This window comes from Ambystoma mexicanum, chromosome 7p (genome assembly GCF_040938575.1).
Source record: "Ambystoma mexicanum isolate Mex_15411 chromosome 7p, UKY_AmexF1_1, whole genome shotgun sequence".
NCBI classification, from domain to species: domain Eukaryota; kingdom Metazoa; phylum Chordata; class Amphibia; order Caudata; family Ambystomatidae; genus Ambystoma; species Ambystoma mexicanum.
Window position 1 is genome coordinate 8,681,519 of NC_090939.1, and position 24,164 is coordinate 8,705,682.

A 24,164-nucleotide genomic window follows, 5' to 3' on the forward strand; every position below is an offset into this window, starting at 1 on the left:
GCAGCCTGATTCAGAGACTGGAAGGTGAACATGGAATGTACCTATTGCTGTTCTGCAGGGACTCTCTAGTGCAGCCTGATTCAGAGACTGAAAGGGGAACATGGAATGTACCTATTGCTGTTCTGCAGGGACTCTCTCAAGTGCAGCCTGATTCAGAGAGTGGAAGGTGAGCATGGAATGTACCTATTGCTGTTCTGCAGGGACTCTCTAGTGCAGCCTGATTCAGAGACTGAAAGGTGAACATGGAATGTACCTATGTCTGTTCTGCAGGTACTCTCTAGTGCAGCCTGATTCAGAGAGTGGAAGGCGAACATGGAATGTACCTATTGCTGTTCTGCACAGACTCTCTCTAGTGCAGCCTGATTCAGAGAGTGCTAGGCGAACATGGAATGTACCTATTGCTGTTCTGCAGGGACTCTCTCAAGTGCAGCCCGATTCAGAGAGTGGAAGGCGAACATGGAATGTACCTATTGCTGTTCTGCAGGGACTCTCTCTAGTGCAGCCCGATTCAGAGAGTGGAAGGCGAACATGGAATGTACCTATTGCTGTTCTGCAGGGACTCTCTCTAGTGCAGCCTGATTCAGCGAGTGGAAGGCGAACATAGAATGTACCTATTGCTGTTCTGCAGGGACTCTCTCTAGTGCATTCTGATTCAGAGAGTGGAAGGCGAACATGGAATGTACCTATTGCTCTTCTGCACAGACTCTCTCTAGTGCAGCCTGATTCAGAGAGTGGAAGGCGAACATGGAATGAACCTATTGCTGTTCTGCACGGACTCTCTCTAGTGCATCCTGATTCAGAGAGTGGAAGGCGAACATGGAATGTACCTATTGCTGTTCTGCAGGGAATCTCTCTAGTGCAGCCTGATTCAGAGAGCGGAAGGCGAACATGGAATGTACCTACTGCTGTTCTGCAGGGACTCTCTAGTGCAGCCTGATTCAGAGAGCGGAAGGTGAACATGGAATGCACCTATTGCTGTTCTGCACGGACTCCCTCTAATGCAGCCTGATTCAGCGAGTGGAAGGCGAACATGGAATGTACCTATTGCTGTTCTGCACGGACTCTCTCTAGTGCAGCCTGATTCAGAGAATGGAAGGTGAACATGGAATGTACCTATTGCTGTTCTGCAGGGACTCTCTAGTGCAGCCTGATTCAGAGAGCGGAAGGTGAACATGGAATGTACCTATTGCTGTTCTGCAGGGACTCTCTAGTGCAGCCTGATTCAGAGAGCGGAAGGTGAACATGGAATGTACCTACTGCTGTTCTGCAGGGACTCTCTAGTGCAGCCTGATTCAGAGAGCGGAAGGTGAACATGGAATGTACCTATTGCTGTTCTGCAGGGACTCTCTCTAGTGCAGCCTGATTCAGAGAGCAGAAGGTGAACATGGAATGTACCTATTGCTGTTCTGCAGGGACTCTCTAGTGCAGCCTGATTCAGAGACTGGAAGGTGAACGTGGAACGTATACTCTCTAGATCTTGTTGTGCAGTTACACAACTAATGTGTAGATTCTCCTAGGATGAAAGCGCTGATGCTTATCACAATGACAGACTCTGCAGTTGAGAGGTCTTGAGTAGAACCGAGAGGCGCGAGAAGCTCATGTCGGCAAGCTTGGATGTACTCACTCCGAAACCCAGCCACATGAGCCCCACTGGGCTCCCAGTCTGTGGTCCAAGACAAAATAAGACTTAATAGTTCTGTTGTAAACAGAGGCTTTGATCCCCCCTCAAGAAAAAGAGCATAGACTGCAGGCATTCTTGAAAGTTCTCAGCTGCAAAGCAACTCTGCAATGGTTGATCAGGCATTTGAGGAGCTCTCCCGCACATTAGAAGACCAAACTTGGGGCGATCTAATTCCATTGGATTTGGTGCTTAATGTTTTAAAACAAGAAAAGAAATAAAACAGCTTGGGTTGAGAATCAAACTTAAGCCATCATGAGTTGAATCGGCAAAAGCTCAACTACAAAAATGTCTTTAACTAAAAAAAAAGAAGAAAATATTGGTTGATCTAGTTTGACCCGATTGAAACTCAAGTTATGGGAGCGTTTGCATATGTGATGGGTTCATATGTCTCACTTAAAAAATCTCCAATTTCTCCTGCAAAAAATGTGAGGCACTTTAAAAAGGAAATTCTGATGTGATCCCGATTCTGAAGCAGCTGGGACCTTTGTCTCCCTTTAGGGAAGTCTCAAACTAGGATTTCTTGAAATGTCTGCAGCCTTTAAGACCTGCCAGAGGAACAGCATCTGATCACCTTCTCCTTCCTTTGAGGGTCGGGAGAGTTGGGCTGAAGTGAGGTTTGCTTTTACAAAAGCCATCATGAACTCGGGCGGTTCGCAAGAGACGGGGAGAGATGGGATCATGTTCCCTAGTTTTTTCATGGAGCTCTAGAAGGGATCCAAGGAGCTACTGACCTATTGCTCTCCTTGACTCGTTCCCAGTACAATGTTTCCAAATGGGTCTTAGCAGGACTTGAAACATGGGTCAATGTAAAGGTGATCGCATGCAAGCAGGGAGGCTTTGGGCCACGCGTACCAAGCATGGTATGGTTTTAATAACATGCAATCAAGAACTACTCCAAAGCCACCTGCTGGCACACGTTGTCGTGGCTAAGTCTTCGACTCTCTGGAGCGGAGCTTCCTGTGACGCGATTTAACGTGTCTAGCCATTGGCAAAGTCCTGCTCTCGCTAATGCTGCAGCTTGAATATACTAACACCATTGGGCTCAAAGTGGTGAACTCACGGAACCTTCCCCCGATAAGGGCTTTGGCCCCTTCCATCACCAGCGCAGGCCCCTTCTAAGGCCATTGTATATGCGGGTCACAAGGCTGCTCCTGACCAAACCCAGCGGGGCTTCCTGCCGAAACGGATATGATTAAGAATCGAATTCTTCTATAAAATGCAGAATTGAAATCTTGACAGAACACTTTAGGCGCAGGGCAGCTGCTTAACGATGGCACACAGATGGGACTCCAGTAGAGACATCTGTGGTTGTTATTTGCGGCTAACGGATGTTGGAGACCACATCAATTGGGATCGCATGTGAGAGTGTGCCCTGCTGGGACTGGCCCCGGTGTGATGCTACTTCATATCTGGGTCCCAAATGCTTGATGAACATTTAAGTCTTTCAACATTAAAATGATCACTACAATGTTATATGGCTCGGGAATGTGCGGTCGTAGGTAACTTCACAATAATGCGAATTCAAATAATACATTCTCATGACACCAGCTGTGCAGTCAGATTGGATACTTATCCTGAGTGTACTGAGCTTGACACCGGCTGCCCAGTAAGATTGGATACTTATCCTGGGTGTACGAAGCTTGACACCGGCTGCCCAGTAAGATTGGATACTTATCCTGGGTGTACGAAGCTTGACACCGGCTGCCCAGTAAGATTGGATACTTATCCTGGGTGTACGAAGCTTGACACCGGCTGCCCAGTAAGATTGCATACTTAGCCTGAGTGTACCGAGCTTGACACTGGGCTGCCCAGTCAGATTGAATATTTATCCTGGGTGTAGCAAGCTTGACACCGGCTGCCCAGTAATATTGGATACTTATCCTGGGTGTACCAAGCTTGCCACCGGGCTGCCCAGTCAGATTGGTTACTTATCCTGAGTGTACCAAGCTTGACAGCGGGCTGCCAGTCAGATTGGATACTTATCCTGAGTGCACCAAGCTTGACACTGGGCTACCAGTCAGATTGGATACTTATCCTGAGTGTACCAAGCTTGGCACCGGGCTGCCAGTCAGATTGGATACTTATCCTGAGTGCACCAAGCTTGACACCGGCTGCGCAGTCAGATTGGATACTTATCCTGAGTGCACTAAGCTTGACACCAGGCTAGCAGTCAGATTGGATACTTATCCTGAGTGCACCAAGCTTGACACCGGGCTAGCAGTCAGATTGGATACTTATCCTGAGTGCACCAAGCTTGACACCTGGCTAGCAGTCAAATTGGATACTTATCCTGTGTGTACCAAGCATGACACCGTGCTGCCAGTCAGATTGGATACTTATCCTGAGTGCACCAAGCTTGACACCTGGCTAGCAGTCAGATTGCATACTTAGCCTGAGTGTACCGAGCTTGACACCGGGCTGCCCAGTCAGATTGAATATTTATCCTGGGTGTACTAAGCTTGAGGCTGGCTGCCCAGTAAGATAGGATACTTATCCTGAGTGCACCAAACTTGACACCTGGCTAGCAGTCAGATTGCATACGTAGCCTGAGTGTACCGAGCTTGACACCGGGCTGCCCAGTCAGATTGAATATTTATCCTGGGTGTACTAAACTTGAGGCTGGCTGCCCAGTCAGATTGGATACTTATCCTGAGTGTATCAAGCTTGACACCGGCTGCCCAGTCAGATTGGATACTTAGCCTGAGTGTACCAAGCTTGACACTGGGCTGCCAGTCAGATTGGTTACTTATCCTGAGTGTACCAAGCTTGACACTGGGCTGCCAGTCAGATTGGATACTTATCCTGGGTGCACCAAGCTTGACACCGGCTGCGCAGTCAGATTGGATACTTATCCTGAGTGCACCAAGCTTGACACTGGGCAGCCAGTCAGATTGGATACTTATCCTGAGTGCACCAAGCTTGAGGCCGGCTGCCCAGTAAGATAGGATACTTATCCTGGGTGTTCCAAGCTTGCCACCGGGCTGCCCAGTCAGATTGGATACTTATCCTGAGTGTATGAAGCTTGACACCGGCTGCCCAGTCAGATTGGATACTTAGCCTGAGTGTACCAAGCTTGACACTGGGCTGCCAGTCAGATTGGTTACTTATCCTGAGTGTACCAAGCTTGACACCGGGCTGCCTACTTATCCTGGGTGCACCAAGCTTGACACCGGGCTACCAGTCAGATTGGATACTTATCCTGAGTGTATCAAGCTTGACACCGGGCTGCCAGTCAGATTGGATACTTATCCTGAGTGCACCAAGCTTGACACCGGCTGCGCAGTCAGATTGGATACTTAGCCTGAGTGTACCAAGCTTGACACTGGGCTGCCAGTCAGATTGGTTACTTATCCTAAGTGTACCAAGCTTGACACTGGGCTGCCAGTCAGACTGGTTACTTATCCTGAGTGTACCAAGCTTGACACCGGGCTAGCAGTCAGATTGGTTACTTATCCTAAGTGTACCAAGCTTGACACTGGGCAGCTAGTCAGATTGGATACTTATCCTGAGTGCACCAAGCTTGAGGCCGGCTGCCCAGTAAGATAGGATACTTATCCTGGGTGTTCCAAGCTTGCCACCGGGCTGCCCAGTCAAATTGGATACTTATCCTGAGTGTATGAAGCTTGACACCGGCTGCCCAGTCAGATTGGATACTTAGCCTGAGTGTACCAAGCTTGACACTGGGCTGCCAGTCAGATTGGTTACTTATCCTGAGTGTACCAAGCTTGACACCGGGCTGCCTACTTATCCTGGGTGCACCAAGCTTGACACCGGGCTACCAGTCAGATTGGATACTTATCCTGAGTGTATCAAGCTTGACACCGGGCTGCCAGTCAGATTGGATACTTATCCTGAGTGCACCAAGCTTGACACCGGCTGCGCAGTCAGATTGGATACTTAGCCTGAGTGTACCAAGCTTGACACTGGGCTGCCAGTCAGATTGGTTACTTATCCTAAGTGTACCAAGCTTGACACTGGGCTGCCAGTCAGACTGGTTACTTATCCTGAGTGTACCAAGCTTGACACCGGGCTAGCAGTCAGATTGGATACTTATCCTGAGTGCACCAAGCTTGACACCGGGCTAGCAGTCAGATTGGAGACCAACGTGTTGGCAAGTTTGGAACAGGCACATTTAGCGTTCATGCTTTATTAATGCAAACATCTGACACTAGGGCTAAATGATAGTATTTCTGATGGGATGAGAGACCTCTCCAGTAATTTCATGGGCAGATAGGACTCTACACCCAGAAATAATACTCAACAGCGGGATAGGCCGGACCTGGATGTGCCCATCTAGAGAAAGGTATTCTGGAGGAAAAGGCTCGCTGGGCAGTAATGGGAGTACTGTGGGTAGGGTGCACACATGCTATATCTGGTACTCGTGGCTTCGACCCCACATCCTTATACATGATGTAGCCAAGAAAAGCCTGCAAGGCACTCTGGTCCTACTCCAACCTTTCTATGTACAGTTTTATTAAGACCCCAGGCACAATTGAAATGTATTTGCTGCCTGAGATTTGTCTGGAAGCAAGAGAGGGAGATTCCAGAGTGAGGTCTAATGTCCAGCCGCTTATTGAATGAAGCTTTGGCCTATGCCCGTGCATTCCCGTGCATACTGGGTGCCATAGACAATCGTGAACATTGCCAATATAGCAGACCGACACATTAGTCCAATGCCAGCAGAGCCGGGCTGCACTAATAGACACTCTGTGCTTAACGTCCTACTGGACTTAGAGGAAGCAAAGAATATTTATGCTAGGTTTGGATAATTGGCGCAGCACTAGAAGGACGCCAAAGTCCCTCCAATGTCTCCTGAATCCCTAGTTGTTACTCTTTTTAATCATTCTATCCCAGTTCTAGTAGCTGAAACTCTCCAGGTAGTTTGACCTCCTGCGATGAGGCCTGATGTTGTCATGGTGCCCGTGCCTGAGCTTTTGCAAACTCTGCACTGTATTGAATAGTGACACAAAGTGGACCCTACAATTGTGATGTCAAGCAGGAAGAAGTTGCCTGAGTCCATCTAACATTCCCACTCTTGTGATGGAGGATAGCAGAAGGAATGACCACCGAGCCAATGTTAACACCGGATCCCTTTCTATCGGGGCACCCAAGCTCTGATCCATCTTTACCCGCCATGACGAAAGGTTGGGCCAAAGGTGGGATGCAATCAAGTTCCCCCTTGAACCTTAGCAGATGGCCGTAGCGTTCCTGGAGATGCGGCTTCTGGCCACCAGTCGCACGCATGGTGATATCATGGACTCTACTGGTGCCTGCTTCCAACTGATGGCAAGTGCAGCCAGGCTGAAGCTTGCCTTTGAGAGCCATGCTGTGCCACTAAGCCCTGCCAGTGGGGCACGTGCCCAGTACCAGTTCCACCCTATTACACTAGAAAGGGATGTACCCTGGCCAGGGGGTTCCCATCTCCAGGTCAGCCATGTATCCCTTTTATATTAAGTAAAGTCTAGTGGCACAGCAACGCCAAGTGGTTCTGTGGCCGATCTATTGCACCACGCGGTGTCATCTTCATCACAAAGGGGCCTCTTCTACCACAGAGATTTACCAGGTGCCAAGAGAGGAGGGTCCCAGTCCAGTCCCTCCTCCGGGAAGTAAGAGCTGACCCACTGGATCCTACCCCCATCTCTGACCCATGTGCGAGCATCCTTCTTCCTCTCGGGAAGAGAGATGTGTCGGCCCACACTCAGTTCTGACATGCACCTCCCAGAAGACTGCCTTTGCATGCAAGGCCTGCGGCTTGTCGCGCACAAGTGTCACTGCAAGAGGTGCAACAGTTGTGGCTCAAAAGGGCAATGGAGGAAGTGTGGAGAGGGCCAAAGAACCTCTGTATAGGTTCCAGATGTTTCATGATAGACTGGGGTGGAGGCCAAGGCCCAGTCTCAACATAGAAAGTGTAGACAAATGCTTCGTATCGGCCCAGAAAAGGTAGCGCCTAAACAGGAAATGCGTTTCTGCACGAGATGGTGTTGGGCAATTCCTAATTCCACATTCTGTGCTATGTCAAATATTGGCTGCATCTCAGGTGTGCAGTAGGTGGCCAGTGCCAAGCTTCTCCTACTGGGAGTTGTGCTGTGTCCCGGCAAGGGCGAGTAAGCATGCAGCCCCCCCATTCTCCCCATATATGTTTCATCACCCTACCCCCCCCGCCCCCCACGTTTACTTGCAGTATTTTCAGCTGCCGCATTTTGGTGTGATCCCTTCTAAATCCCCAATAAGTAAATAAATCCCTGCTGCCCCCGCCACTCCGGGGAACCCTGTTTTTTTAGGAGCCTCGAGGCTCTGGTGCAAGTGAGAGGCAACGCTTTTGTCTATTGAGTTTTGTTTTGTGCTTACAAAGCACCCAAACCATGTACACTCTCAAGCTTAGGTTTCCCCGTCAAGGTTCATAGGTCATCACCAAGTGGCCCCCATCTGGTGGGCTAAGGGGACCACGAAGCTGTTGTTGGGAAATGCATGTTTGTGAGCTACTCGCAAGCACTGTTCATTTTAATTGTAAAACACATTTCGGAACCATCTACTGGCAATGGGGAGGACATGGGTTGTGTTTCTTATGAATACGATCAGTAGTTGGGGCTCTCTCGCTTTCAAGGCCCCCCTCCTGACCTGGCATCACCACTCACAAGCTTGTGTCTCTGTCCGTCTCACAGGAGGAATAATGGCTGGGCTGCTTTCCGACAAACTGCACAAAAGGGCGTCCACCTGCGGCCTGATGTTGCTGTTTGCTGCACCTACGGTAAGTTAAGTTCCTGCCCAGTCACCTGTGGAATGTCTCCCACATCCAGACAGAAAGGGCCTTGGGTGGCCTTTCTTCTCGGGGGGAAACTCGAGTACTGAACGTCTCGTTAGCAGGAGAAGGCTCACTAACTCTTCCACTTATAGAGATGTGTACGGCACACACACAGCCCTCGCCCCTGACAGCCTCCCCCAGTACAAGAATCCACCGCGTACGCAGAGAAAGCGGGGTGTTATTTTGTCTCACACTCGCATAGACCGGTGCTTAGGTACTCCTTCCCACGCACAGAGAGCGGGTTTAGCTCTCTCAGCCCTTCACACTCAGGCTTAGCCACAACTTCCGATGTGCAGACAGAGGCCAGGTTCACTTCCTGTTTCCCTCTAACACACTTCCTTTATTAGACACCAGTAAGAGTCTGTTACTCCTTCCCATGCACACACCCAATTTATATCGGCCCTCACAGCCCTGCTCGGCCATGGAAAGAAACCTCAGACTGTCATTCCGCACGACCACACCTCTTCCTCCAAGTACTCTCGCACCCCTCTCAACCCCCTGCTGCTTACACCTGCGCGCAGGCACCACCCCCATTCCAGCTCACGTCCCTCTCCCTGCCCCTGCAGGAAGCTTGCACACACTACCAACGCACTGCCTATCTCTTGTGCCCTAATCAATGCCCGCGCCATCACTGCACACGCCCCCGATATCAGAGACCTGATTACCAACCTGAACCTAAATATCCTTGCAGTAACCAAAACTTGGCTCCATCCTGCAGCAGGCCCAGCCCTGACCATTGCCCTCCCACCAAACTACATCATACTCTGTTGCAACCAACCTGTATCAGGAGGATAGCTCAGGGGCAATGCTCTCGTCTTAGAATCAAGACGATGCGGAGCAACACAGGTTGGATCCCTGGGTCCGCACTTAGAAACCTCTGGGTATTAAGCGCATTATGAATAACCAATTACAATTACCATATCCAAATTTGGTGGAGTCGCCATCATCCATAGGGACTCCCTTACATTCAAGACTACCACGACCACTGCCCTTAGATTTTGCAAACTCCTCATTGCTAGGTTTGCACTCTCACCCACGACAACCATCACCTTTCATGTGATCAACTGCCCACCTGGCCCACCTAAGTTTTGTGTCAAAGACCTTACTGAACTCCTCACCACCAGTCTCAAACCTACTTCCAGTCTTAGGTGACCTCAATTTAGGGCTAAACGAAATACGCTCACTAATTCGCTTTCAGCCCTGGGTCTCACCCAGCTCATAACCAGCCCCACACACCATCTTGGAAGGACACTTGATTGGCTCACAGAACTCAACTGCAGCCTTACCAATGTAGCCATCTCCCTTAACCTTTGGTCCGACTAGCACACCGTTACCATCTGCCTATGCTCACCCTCCTACCATTTCCCCCTGCCCCCACCATCTCTAGTTGCTCTTGCAATCTCACTAAAGACAAGGCCCTCCCCATCCTTCTAGCAGACAGCTCCCCCACCAAACCTGCCCAGCCAGCCATCCCAGCAGGCCTGGTCAAATCCTATAACACAGCCATCCTATCAGCCATCGATGCCATTGCCCCGCTCCAACCGCGGAAAGCCAAACCCACTTTGCATTTGAACGCCTGGTCCACTCCAATCCTCCAAGCTATGAGAGCCAAGAAGCACACTCTTGAAACCTCTTGGCACAACGCTGCATCAGCCACCAACAAAACATCCTTCCTTAACTATTCCAAGGAATATAAGCAGGCCATCCTCAGTGCCAAAGCTACTTCACTGTCAACCAGAATTTACAGTGCTAAATGCCAATCGCATGAACTCTTCTCCATCCTGCGGGAGCTTGAAACCCCCATCCTTCCCACCACCACCTAGACGAAAGATAACTCATGGTGCCAGCACATACAAAATGTTCTCACCAATAAAACCTCCACTCTCCAATCTAAAATGGAGAAGAAACAAGCCATTATCCTTTCCAAGTCCACTACTCTCACCCTGATCCTCAACGGCCATACCTTTCGCACGCTCCAGATCCCAACACAGCTTTCAGCTTCAAATACTTTACTGAATCAGAAATTGCTAACCTCATTGCCAGCCTGAAACCCTTGCGCTGTCAGGGTGATGCATGTCCATTGCCTATTGTAAAGGACTGCACATTAGCCCTCGCCCCCATCATCACAGCATTTGTCAATGCCTCCTTCTCTACCTGCTCTATCCCAGCTAACCTCAAAGAAGCGTGGATCTCCCCTTTGATCAAGAAAGCCACCCTTGACCCCGCTATCCCCAAAAGAACAGACCTATCACCACCGTCCCATTTCCCCTAAAATTACTCATTTGTGCCACCTACATTCAAATGCAAGCCTACCTGGAACAACACAACATCCTTAGCCCATGCCAGTCGGACATCAGACCAGGGCATGGTACGGAATCTGCACTACTTGAGTTGAAAAATCAACTCGACGATATTCGTGATGCAGGCAATCTTGTCCTCCTCCTTTTCCTTGATCTTTCCGCAGCATTCGACCTGGGCAGCCACAAACCCCTCTGCCACCAGCTTATACCTGCAGCTAACTTTTCGCAGGAGGCCACCTCCTGGGGGCCTCGTTCCTCGCATGGTATATGCCGGAAGCGCTGCAGCTCACCCTACCCAAGTCTCCTGCGGTGTCCCTCAGGGCTCTTGTGTCTCCCCCACTCTTTAGAACATTTAGACCAAACCCTTTTCTACCCCCTTGACTCTCTGGGCATCTCCTTTACGAACTAAACTGACGACAGCTAGATTCTTATCTCCCCTCTCAGGAATCTATGACCAGGATGCTAAACACATCAACATCATTTATGATACCATTCAAGCCTGGATGGCATTACACCAACTCTGCTTAAATGATATAAAAACTGAAATCCTGATTGTAGGCCCTCCCCCACGCCTTGCCAAATTCAACCCTGCATTCTGCTCTTTCACCTGCCTGCCCTATCCTGGTGTTTTCCTCTATGAAAACACTTGGCGTTTACTTGGAAGCTTGTCTCAGCATAACACGCCAAGTCAACGCAATTGCATCCTCAACAGCCCACACCACCAAGCTACTGATAGCCGCTAAGCACCTCCTCCTCCCAAGAGGACTGCTTCACCATTGCCAGGGCGGTTATCGGCTACCGGTTGGATTACTGCAACTTCCTTTTCGCTGGCACTTCAGAACATAATCTCTTGAAACTCCAGTCCATCCAGAATAACACTATCCGAGTAGCTCTGAGTCCGGCAAAGAGAAACGATGGCTCAGCCCATAGAAAAGAAGCACACTGGCTACCTATCAAAGACAGAAGCAACTTCAAAATACTCTCCATAACACACCAATGCCTCACCAACACAGCGCCTATCTACCTCTCTCAAGGGGTAGCCAAGACCAACTTAGCCCTACTGTAACCTTCTGGCTAGTCCACGCTTCAAGCAGAGCAGGAGGCACCAGCTTCCCGGTCACTGCTGCCCGACTCTGGAACAACCTTCCCTCCCACTTGCGAGTCGAGCCTTGCCACTGGCCTTTCAGGGAACAACTAAAAACCTGTCTCTTTAACTGACACTAACCCACACTTTTGACTTGCTGCACCGATCCTGGCGGTGCCCACCTTGAACATGGTACTGTATCTCTCCCCCTCTTCATGCTTCCCCCTCCCTTTCTGCCTCCGTAAGCACTGTGCCTGGATGCCTGTTTGGTTTTGTGCGCATTATAAATGTAAGAATAAATAAATAGTGACTGGTTTCCTTTAGTGCCTAGAAACTGTCATGAAAGTTGCCAGATTTGCCAAAGTATTGTAGCCGCATGCATTGTCCTGCGGTGGTGAACCATTTTCAAGATCATAGACCAGTCCTAGCATGCAATGAATTGGGCAGTGGCAGTGACGTCACCAGACGTTAGTACAATGCCTGGCGCCTCGCATCACTGTCAGTAAATGGTCAGGTTGTGGATACATTGTTGAAGTTCTGTTATGCAGTACTTAATACAAATAATATAACTACATCTATACTTTATAATCGTGTTTGAATATTTCGGTCAGACCACCTTAAATTAAGGTTCGGTACATTAAATTAGTATTTATTTAATTAAGGGCCCTTTTTGAATGCCAAATGGGTAGCTTTTGCAGACCTGCCCATTGCAGTGGGCAGGGGAGAAGACTGTGCTGCTGACAAGGGGCACCAGTGTGTAAAGTACACACCTCTAGCTGTGTCTAACGTCTGCGATTTCACATTGCAGCTCTATGTCTTCTCTTCGGTCAGTAGGATGGGAATGGAAGCGACTATAGGTGAGTACTGACCCACAGTAGCGCATTTGCTTCTTTTTATCATGTGATTAATGGGAATATGGAGATATGATATGATATGGCATTTAAAACGCGCCTATACACAAGTGTTTCAAGGCGCAACGAGGCAGCGAGGGGGGAACAAGGGGAGACAGACAACAATCCTACCAGGCCAGGTGACATTCAGATCATGCAAGTGCAATGGAAGGGGGAAAAGGGGAAGAACACGGGGAAGGGGGGGAAGTGCAGTACATGAGATAATAGAATAAATAACAATAGTAAAGTATGGCCAACAGGTGGCAAGGGCAAGGGTAGAGGGTTAGTGCAGGCATCAGGTGTCAAGTGCAGAAAGTGGAACTGTAGGGATACAGAAAACAGTCACCAAGTGTGGGGGTTGCCAGAAATGCAGTGCAAGTGTGTGACTGGCGGTGTAGGGAGCCTGGGCCCGAGATCAGAGGGTGGCCAGGTAACCAGTGCAGATTCTGTTTCAGCCAGGAAATCAACAGGGGAGAGGAGGAGAAAAAGCAGAAGCAAAGAGAAAGGTTTTGAGGTGCTTCCGAAACGGGAAATGGTTCTCCTCAAGTTTAAGGGAGGCAGGGAGGATGCTCCAGAAGGAGGCACCAGACGAAGAAAGAGATCTACCACCAACTCGTTGCTTGGAGAAGCGACTGACCCTGAGGGAGTTCAAGGCAGATGAGCGAAGAGCTTGAGAAGGAAGATATTTAGGAAGAGCGAGTTGAAGGTATTGAGGCCCCAGGCCCCAGAAGGCCTTGTGGACAATGCTGAGGGTTTTGAACTTAATCCTCACAGCCACTGGGAGCCAGTGCAGAGATTTCAGTCCTAGAGAAATGCGATCCCTGGGCTTGCGGCCAAGGACAAGTCTCGCAGTCCTTTTCTGGATGAGTTGCAGAGGGCGGAGAGTAGAAGCAGCCAGATTTAGAAAGAGGCTGTTGCAGTAGTCCAGCCTGGAGAGAACCAGAGCTCTGGAGACAGTGAGCTTCTGGGGGAAGGAGAGGAAAGGAAGAATCCCTCTTAAGGAGGTGCATCTGGTAGTGTGACTTAGAGACGTCAGCGATGTGAGGAGAGAAGGAGAGTGTGGAGTCGAAGATGACCCCATATGAACAAGTTTGGACCCTAGGTGGGCACACGAGAGGCTGATTACCATGTAGTGGAGACACTGGAGGGACTTCTAGACTGTAGACATTATTGGTACTTGGAAGACACTGTGGCACTGAGTGAACGCTTAGGGGCTTTGGGGGGGTGGAGATGGCCATGTTGTTTAGGTGGCACTGCCAGAAATGCGTGGATACTAGTAACACTGGGGAGACACTGGTGCTGCTATTGAGACACTGGTTGAGCCACAGGCGGTGGTACCGAGCGGGTGGTGTCAAGTTAAAGTGCTTATATGCCTTGTGTTTGCAGGAATGCTGCTGCTCTGTGGAGCTCTGGTTAACGGTCCATACTCTCTCATCACCACGGCGGTCTCAGCCGACCTGGTAAGTTATACATCGCTAGGGCATTGCCATTGCCCTCTTCCTGCTCTTGTGTCAATGGTGTATCTGTGACACTCCCTGACTTCCACCCTGTTCCACTCTCCCTGTACGTTAATGCCTTTGTATCCCTCCACTCTGCGCTCCTTGAGTTCTTGCCATTGCCTTGCCCCAGTCTGCCTGCTTTGACATGTACCTGTGCATTGTCCTGTTCTTCCGTGTTGTGTCCTTGCCTTTGCCAAGCTTCATTCTATCTTCCATGAATTTTGCCCACTCCACCCTTCTACCCTGGCTCTTACCTTGCTTCACTTTGCCATTTTGGGGATTTACCTTTGCATTGCCCCGCTCTGCCTGCTTTGGGGATTTCCCTTTGCATTGCCCCGCTCTGCCTGCTTTGGGATTTACCTTTGCATTACCCCGCTCTGCCTGCTTTGGGATTTACCTTTGCATTGCCCTGCTCTACCTGCTTTGGGAATTTACCTTTGCATTGCCCCGCTCTGCCTGCTTTGGGATTTACCTTTGCATTGCCCCGCTCTGCCTGCTTTGGGGATTTCCCTTTGCATTGCCCCGCTCTGCCTGCTTTGGGATTTACCTTTGCATTACCCCGCTCTGCCTGCTTTGGGATTTACCTTTGCATTGCCCTGCTCTACCTGCTTTGGGAATTTACCTTTGCATTGCCCCGCTCTGCCTGCTTTGGGATTTACCTTTGCATTGCCCCGCTCTGCCTGCTTTGGGGATTTCCCTTTGCATTGCCCCGCTCTGCCTGCTTTGGGATTTCCCTTTGCATTGCTCTGCCTGCTTTGGCGATTTACCTTTGCATTGCCCTGCTCGGCCTGCTTTGGGATTTACCGTTGCATTGCCTGGCTCTGCCTGCTTTGGGGATTTCCCTTTGCATTGCCCTGCTCTGCTTGTTTTGGAATTTACCGTTGCATTGCCTGGCTCTGCCTGCTTTGGGGATTTCCCTTTGCATTGCCCCACTCTGCCTGCTTTGGGATTTACCTTTGCATTGCCCCGCTCTGCCTGCTTTGGGATTTACCTTTGCATTGCCCCGCTCTGCCTGCTTTGATATTTCCCTTTGCATTGCCCGCTCTCCCTGCTTTGGGGATTTCCCTTTGCTTTGTCCGGCTCTGCCTGCTTTGGGGATTTACCTTTGCATTGCCCCGCTCTGCCTGCTTTGGGATTTACCTTTGCATTGCCCTGCTCGGCCTGCTTTGGGATTTACCGTTGCATTGCCTGGCTCTGCCTGCTTTGGGGAATTCCCTTTGCATTGCCCCGCTCTGCCTGTTTTGGAATTTACCTTTGCATTGCCCTGCTCGGCCTGCTTTGGGATTTACCGTTGCATTGCCTGGCTCTGCCTGCTTTGGAGATTTCCCTTTGCATTGCCCGCTCTGCCTGCTTTGGGATTTACCTTTGCATTGCCCTGCTCTGCCTGCTTTGGGATTTACCTTTGCATTGCCCTGCTCTGCCTGCTTTGGGGATTTCCCTTTGTATTTCCCTGCTCTGCCTGCTTTGAGATTTCCCTTTGCATTGTCCTGCTCTGCCTGCTTTGGCGATTCACCTTTGCATTGTCCGGCACTGCCTGCTTTGGGGATTTACCTTTGCATTGCCCTGCTCAGCCTGCTTTGGGATTTACCGTTGCATTGCCTGACTCTGCCTGCTTTGGGGATATCCCTTTGCATTGCCCCGCTCTGCCTGCTTTGATATTTCCCTTTGCATTGCCCGCTCTCCCTGCTTTGGGGATTTCCCTTTGCTTTGTCCGGCTCTGGCTGCTTTGGGGATTTACCTTTGCATTGCCCCGCTCTGCCTGCTTTGGGATTTACCTTTGCATTGCCCTGCTCTGCCTGCTTTGAGATTTACCTTTGCATTGCCCCGCTCTGCCTGCTTTGGGATTTACCTTTGTATTGCCCTGCTCTGCCTGCTTTGGGATTTACCTTTGTATTGCCCCACTCTGCCTGCTTTGGGATTTCCCTTTGCCTTGCCCCGCTCTGCCTGCCTTGATATGCACCTTTGCATTGCCCCGCTCTGCCTGCTTTGGGATTTACCTTTGCATTGCCCCGCTCTGCCTGCTTTGGGGAATTTCCTTTGTATTGCCCCTTTCTGCCTTCTTTCAGATGTCCCTTTGCATTGCCCCGCTCTGCCTGCTTTGGGATTTACCTTTGCATTGCCCCGCTCTGCCTGCTTGGGATTTACTTTTGCATTGCCCCACTCTGCCTGCTTTGGGATTTACCTTTGCATTGCCCCGCTCTGCCTGCTTTGGGATTTACCTTTGCATTGCCCCGCTCTGCCTGCTTTGGGATTTACCTTTGCATTGCCCCGCTCTGCCTGCTTGGGATTTACTTTTGCATTGCCCCACTCTGCCTGCTTTGGGATTTACCTTTGCATTGCCCTGCTCTACCTGCTTTGGGAATTTACCTTTGCATTGCCCCGCTCTGCCTGCTTTGGGGAATTTCCTTTGTATTGCCCCTTTCTGCCTTCTTTCAGATGTCCCTTTGCATTGCCCTGCTCTAACTGCTTTGGGGAATTCCCTTTGTATTGCCCAATTTCTGCCTTCTTTGGGATTTCCCTTTGCATGGCCTGGCTCTGCCTGTTTTGGGATTTACCTTTGCATTGCCCCACTCTGCCTGCTTTGGGATTTACCTTTGCATTGCCCCACTCTGCCTGCTTTGGGGATTTACTTTTGCATTGCCCCACTCTGCCTCCTTTGGGATTTCCCTTTGAATTGCCCCGCTTTGCCTGCTTTGGGATTTCCCTTTGAATTGCCCCGCTCTGCCTGCTTTGGGGATTTACCTTTGCATTGCCCCACTCTGCCTGCTTTGGGATTTCCCTTTGAATTGCCCCGCTTTGCCTGCTTTGGGATTTCCCTTTGAATTGCCCCGCTCTGCCTGCTTTGGGGATTTACTTTTGCATTGCCCCACTCTGCCTGCTTTGGGATTTCCCTTTGAATTGCCCCGCTTTGCCTGCTTTGGGATTTCCCTTTGAATTGCCCCGCTTTGCCTACTTTGGGATTTACCTTTTCATTGCCCTGCTCTGCTTACTTTGGGGATTTCCCTTTGAATTGCCCCGCTCTGCCTGCTTTGGGATTTCCCTTTGCATTGCCCCACTCTGCCTGCTTTGGGGATTTACTTTTGCATTGCCCTGCTCTGCTTACTTTGGGGATTTCCCTTTGCATTGCCCTGCTCTGCCTGCTTTGGGATTTCCCTTTGCATTGCCCCACTCTGCCTGCTTTGGGATTTACCTTTGTATTGCCCTGCTCTGCCTGCTTTGGGATTTACCTTTGTATTGCCCCGCTCTGCCTGCTTTGGGATTTACCTTTGTATTCCCCTGCTCTGCCTGCTTTGGGATTTCCCTTTGCCTTGCCCCGCTCTGCCTGCCTTGATATGCACCTTTGCATTGCCCCGCTCTGCCTGCTTTGGGATTTACCTTTGCATTGCCCCGCTCTGCCTGCTTGGGATTTCCTTTTGCATTGCCCCACTCTGCCTGCTTTGGGGAATTTCCTTTGTATTGCCCCTTTCTGCCTTCTTTCAGATGTCCCTTTGCATTGCCCCGCTCTGCCTGCTTTGGGATTTACCTTTGCATTGCCCCGCTCTGCCTGCTTTGGGATTTACCTTTGCATTGCCCCGCTCTGCCTGCTTGGGATTTACTTTTGCATTGCCCCACTCTGCCTGCTTTGGGATTTACCTGTGCATTGCCCCGCTCTGCCTGCTTTGGGATTTACCTTTGCATTGCCCCACTCTGCCTGCTTTGGGATTTACCTTTGCATTGCCCTGCTCTACCTGCTTTGGGAATTTACCTTTGCATTGCCCCGCTCTGCCTGCTTTGGGGAATTTCCTTTGTATTGCCCCTTTCTGCCTTCTTTCAGATGTCCCTTTGCATTGCCCCGCTCTGCCTGCTTGGGATTTACTTTTGCATTGCCCCGCTCTGCCTGCTTTGGGATTTACCTTTGCATTGCCCTGCTCTACCTGCTTTGGGAATTTACCTTTGCATTGCCCCGCTCTGCCTGCTTTGGGGAATTTCCTTTGTATTGCCCAATTTCTGCTTTCTTTGGGATTTCCCTTTGCATGGCCTGGCTCTGCCTGCTTTGGGATTTACCTTTGCATTGCCCCGCTCTGCCTGCTTTGGGATTTACCTTTGCATTGCCCCGCTCTGCCTGCTTGGGATTTACTTTTGCATTGCCCCACTCTGCCTGCTTTGGGATTTACCTTTGCATTGCCCCACTCTGCCTGCTTTGGGGATTTACTTTTGCATTGCCCCACTCTGCCTGCTTTGGGATTTCCCTTTGAATTGCCCCGCTTTGCCTGCTTTGGGATTTCCCTTTGAATTGCCCCGCTTTGCCTGCTTTGGGATTTCCCTTTGAATTGCCCCGCTTTGCCTACTTTGGGATTTACCTTTTCATTGCCCTGCTCTCCTTACTTTGGGGATTTCCCTTTGAATTGCCCCGCTCTGCCTGCTTTGGGATTTCCCTTTGCATTTCGTCACTCTTCCTGCTTTGGGGATTTACCTTTGCATTGCCCGCTCTCCCTGCTTTGGGGATTTCCCTTTGCTTTGCCCTGCTCTGCCTGCTTTGGGATTTCCCTTTGCATTGCCCCGCTCTGCCTGCTTTGGGATTTCCCTTTGCATTGCCCCACTCTGCCTGCTTTGGGGATTTACTTTTGCATTGCCCCACTCTGCCTGCTTTGGGATTTCCCTTTGCATTGCCCCGCTCTGCCTGCTTTGGGATTTCCTTTTGCATTGCCCCGCTCTGCCTGCTTTGGGGATTTACCTTTGCATTGCCCTGCTCTGCCTGCTTTGGGATTTCCCTTTGCATTGCCCCACTCTGCCTGCTTTGGGGATTTCCCTTTGCATTGCCCCGCTCTGCCTGCTTTGGGATTTCCCTGTGCATTGCCCCGCTCTGCCTGCTTTGGGGATTTCCCTTTGCATTGCCCCGCTCTGCCTGCTTTGGGATTTACCTTTGCATTGCCCGCTCTCCCTGCTTTGGGGATTTCCCTTTGCTTTGTCCGGCTCTGCCTGCTTTGGGATTTCCCTGTGCATTGCCCCGCTCTGCCTGCTTTGGGATTTCCCTTTTGCATTGCCCTGCTCTGCCTGCTTTGGGATTTCCCTTTGCATTGCCCTGCTCTGCTTACTTTGGGGATTACCCTTTGAATTGCCCCGCTCTGCCTGCTTTGGGATTACCCTTTGAATTGCCCCGCTCTGCCTGCTTTGGGATTTCCCTTTGAATTGCCCCGCTCTGCCTGCTTTGGGATTTCCCTTTGCATTGCCCCGTCCTGCTTACTTTGGGATTTACCTTTGCATTGCCCCGTCCTGCTTACTTTGGGGATTTCCCTTTGAATTGCCCCGCTCTGCCTTTTTGGGATTTCTCTTTTCATTCCCGGCCCTGCCTGCTTTGGGATTTCCCTTTGCATTGCCCCGTCCTGCTTACTTTGGGATTTACCTTTGCATTGCCCCGTCCTGCTTACTTTGGGATTTCCCTTTGCATTGCCCTGCTCTGCCTGTTTTGGGGATTTCCCTTTGCATTGCCCCACTCTGCCTGCTTTGGGGATTTCCCTGTGCATTGCCCCGCTCTGCCTGCTTTGGGATTTCCCTGTGCATTGCCCCGCTCTGCCTGCTTTGGGATTTCCCTTTGCATTGCCCCGCTCTGCCTGCTTTGGGATTTACCTTTGCATTGCCCGCTCTCCCTGCTTTGGGATTTCCCTTTGCATTGCCTGGCTCTGCCTGTTTTGGGGATTTCCCTTTGCATTGCCCCACTCTGCCTGCTTTGGGATTTCCCTTTGCATTGCCCCGCTCTGCCTGCTTTGGGATTTCCCTGTGCATTGCCCCGCTCTGCCTGCTTTGGGATTTCCCTTTGCATTGTCCCGCTCTGCCTGCTTTGGGATTTCCCTGTGCATTGCCCCGCTTTGCCTGCTTTGGGATTTCCCTTTGCATTGCCCTGCTCTGCTTACTTTGGGATTTCCCTTTGCATTGCCCCGCTCTGCCTGCTTTGGGATTTCCCTTTGCATTGCCCTGCTCTGCCTGCTTTGGGATTTACCTTTGCATTGCCCGCTCTCCCTGCTTTGGGGATTTCCCTTTGCATTGCCCGCTCTCCCTGCTTTGGGGATTTCCCTTTGCTTTGTCCGGCTCTGCCTGCTTTGGGGATTTACCTTTGCATTGCCCCACTCTGCCTGCTTTGGGGATTTCCCTTTGCATTGCTCCGTCCTGCTTACTTTGGGATTTACCTTTTCATTGCCCTGCTCTGCCTTTTTGGGATTTCTCTTTTCATTGCCCCGCTCTGCCTGCTTTGGGATTTCCCTTTGCATTGCCCCGCTCTGCCTGCTTTGGGATTTCCCTTTGCATTGCCCTGCTCTGCTTGCTTTGGGATTTCCCTTTGCATTGCCCCGCTTTGCCTGCTTTGGGATTTCCCTTTGCATTGCCCCGCTTTGCCTGCTTTGGGATTTCCCTTTGCATTGCCCGGCTCTGCCTGCTTTGGGATTTCCCTTTGCATTGGCCCGCTCTGCCTGCTTTGGGATTTCCCTTTGCATTGGCCCGCTCTGCCTGCTTTGGGATTTCCCTGTGCATTGGCCCGCTCTGCCTGCTTTGGGATTTCCCTGTGCATTGCCCCGCTCTGCCTGCTTTGGGATTTCCCTGTGCATTGCCCCGCTTTGCCTGCTTTGGGATTTCCCTTTGCATTGCCCGGCTCTGCCTGCTTTGGGATTTCCCTTTGCATTGGCCCGCTCTGCCTGCTTTGGGATTTCCCTTTGCATTGGCCCGCTCTGCCTGCTTTGGGATTTCCCTTTGCATTGCCCCGCTCTGCCTGCTTTGGGATTTCCCTTTGCATTGCCCCGCTCTGCCTGCTTTGGGATTTCCCTTTGCATTGGCCCGCTCTGCCTGCTTTGGGATTTCCCTTTGCATTGGCCCGCTCTGCCTGCTTTGGGATTTCCCTGTGCATTGCCCCGCTCTGCCTGCTTTGGGATTTCCCTGTGCATTGCCCCGCTCTGCCTGCTTTGGGATTTCCCTTTGCATTGCCCCGCTTTGCCTGCTTTGGGATTTCCCTTTGCATTGGCCCGCTCTGCCTGCTTTGGGATTTCCCTTTGCATTGGCCCGCTCTGCCTGCTTTGGGATTTCCCTGTGCATTGCCCCGCTCTGCCTGCTTTGGGATTTCCCTGTGCATTGCCCCGCTTTGCCTGCTTTGGGATTTCCCTTTGCATTGCCCCGCTCTGCCTGCTTTGGGATTTCCCTTTGCATTGGCCCGCTCTGCCTGCTTTGGGATTTCCCTTTGCATTGGCCCGCTCTGCCTGCTTTGGGATTTCCCTGTGCATTGCCCCGCTCTGCCTGCTTTGGGATTTCCCTGTGCATTGCCCCGCTTTGCCTGCTTTGGGATTTCCCTTTGCATTGCCCCGCTCTGCCTGCTTTGGGATTTCCCTTTGCATTGCCCCGCTCTGCCTGCTTTGGGATTTCCCTTTGCATTGGCCCGCTCTGCCTGCTTTGGGATTTCCCTTTGCATTGGCCCGCTCTGCCTGCTTTGGGATTTCCCTGTGCATTGCCCCGCTCTGCCTGCTTTGGGATTTCCCTGTGCATTGCCCCGCTTTGCCTGCTTTGGGATTTCCCTTTGCATTGCCCGGCTCTGCCTGCTTTGGGATTTCCCTGTGCATTGCCCCGCTCTGCCTGCTTTGGGATTTCCCTGTGCATTGCCCCGCTTTGCCTGCTTTGGGATTTCCCTTTGCATTGCCCCGCTCTGCCTGCTTTGGGATTTCCCTTTGCATTGCCCCGCTCTGCCTGCTTTGGGATTTCCCTTTGCATTGCCCCGCTCTGCTTACTTTGGGATTTCCCTTTGCATTGCCCCGCTTTGCCTGCTTTGGGATTTCCCTTTGCATTGCCCCGCTCTGCTTACTTTGGGATTTCCCTTTGCATTGCCCGGCTCTGCCTGCTTTGGGATTTCCCTTTGCATTGGCCCGCTCTGCCTGCTTTGGGATTTCCCTTTGCATTGCCCCGCTCTGCCTGCTTTGGGATTTCCCTTTGCATTGCCCGCTCTGCCTTTTTGGGATTTCTCTTTTCATTCCCGGCCCTGCCTGCTTTGGGATTTCCCTTTTCATTGCCCTGCTCTGCTTACTTTGGGATTTCCCTTTGAATTGCCCCGCTCTGCCTTTTTGGGATTTCTCTTTTCATTCCCGGCCCTGCCTGCTTTGGGATTTCCCTTTTCATTGCCCTGCTCTGCTTACTTTGGGATTTCCCTTTGCATTGCCCTGCTCTGCCTGTTTTGGGATTTCCCTTTGCATTGCCCCGCTCTGCCTGCTTTGAGATTTCCCTTTGCATTGCCCCGCTCTGCCTGCTTTGGGATTTCCCTGTGCATTGCCCCGCTCTGCCTGTTTTGGGATTTCCCTTTGCATTGCCCCACTCTGCCTGCTTTGAGATTTCCCTTTGCATTGCCCCACTCTGCCTGCTTTGAGATTTCCCTTTGCATTGCCCGCACTCCCTGCTTTGGGGATTTCCCTTTGCTTTGTCCGGCTCTGCCTGCTTTGGGGATTTACCTTTGCATTGCCCTGCTCTGCCTGCTTTGGGATTTCCCTTTGCATTGCCCCACTCTGCCTGCTTTGGGGATTTACTTTTGCATTGCCCCACTCTGCCTCCTTTGGGATTTCCCTTTGCATTGCCCCGCTCTGCCTGCTTTGGGATTTACCTTTGCATTGCCCGCTCTCCCTGCTTTGGGGATTTCCCTTTGCTTTGTCCGGCTCTGCCTGCTTTGGGATTTCCCTGTGCATTGCCCCGCTCTGCCTGCTTTGGGGATTTACCTTTGCATTGCCCCACTCTGCCTGCTTTGGGGATTTCCCTTTGCATTGCCCCGCTCTGCCTGCTTTGGGATTTACCTTTGCATTGCCCGCTCTCCCTGCTTTGGGGATTTCCCTTTGCATTGCCCCGCTTTGCCTGCTTTGGGATTTCCCTTTGCATTGCCCCGCTCTGCTTACTTTGGGATTTCCCTTTGCATTGCCCGGCTCTGCCTGCTTTGGGATTTCCCTTTGCATTGGCCCGCTCTGCCTGCTTTGGGATTTCCCTTTGCATTGCCCGGCTCTGCCTGCTTGGGGATTTCCCTTTGCATTGCCCTGCTCTGCCTGCTTTGGGATTTCCCTTTGCATTGCCCGGCTCTGCCTGCTTGGGGATTTCCCTGTGCATTGCCCCGCTCTGCCTGCTTTGGGATTTCCCTTTGCATTGCCTGGCTCTGCCTGCTTTGGGATTTACTTTTGCATTGCCCCACTCTGCCTGCTTTGGGATTTCCCTGTGCATTGCCCCGCTCTGCCTGCTTTGGGATTTCCCTTTGCATTGCCCCACTCTGCCTGCTTTGGGGATTTACTTTTGCATTGCCCCGCTCTGCCTGCTTTGGGATTTCCCTTTGCATTGCCCCGCTCTGCCTGCTTTGGGATTTCCCTTTGCATTGCCCCGCTCTGCCTGCTTTGGGGATTTCCCTTTGCTTTGTCCGGCTCTGCCTGCTTTGGGATTTACCTTTGCATTGCCCGCTCTCCCTGCTTTGGGATTTCCCTTTGCATTGCCCCACTCTGCCTGCTTTGGGGATTTCCCTGTGCATTGCCCCGCTCTGCCTGCTTTGGGATTTCCCTGTGCATTGCCCCGCTCTGCCTGCTTTGGGATTTCCCTGTGCATTGCCCCGCTCTGCCTGCTTTGGGATTTCCCTGTGCATTGCCCCGCTCTGCCTGCTTTGGGATTTCCCTGTGCATTGCCCGGCTCTGCCTGCTTTGGGAATTTTCCTTTGCATTGCCCTGCCCTGCCCTTGTTGATGTATTGCCTTTGCTGTCATATCATTGTCACTCAAACCTTTGCATTGTTCCAGCTTCTCCTTTCGGCACCCCACGTTTCACACGTCATTTCCCTTTTGTAAAAGTGCTTGTTGGCATCCTGATTTGCGTGCCCTCTACCCTCGGAGGCACCCTTGCTTTGCAGCCTGTTTCCCTCATTTGAACCCCCTCTCTGCACCC

At 51.3% G+C, this 24,164-nt stretch overlaps 1 protein-coding gene across 1 annotated transcript in view; it reads left to right on the plus strand.

The window, feature by feature from the left end:
• The window catches only part of SLC37A1 (solute carrier family 37 member 1), a 314,109-nt gene that overhangs the window by 252,172 nt on the left and 37,773 nt on the right, over nt 1-24,164 (plus strand). Inside the window, exons 14-16 of the mRNA XM_069635652.1 lie at nt 8,344-8,429; nt 12,676-12,724; nt 14,144-14,217. Of these exons, the coding sequence (XP_069491753.1) occupies nt 8,344-8,429; nt 12,676-12,724; nt 14,144-14,217 (209 nt within the window). The remainder of the gene's footprint in view (nt 1-8,343; nt 8,430-12,675; nt 12,725-14,143; nt 14,218-24,164) is intronic.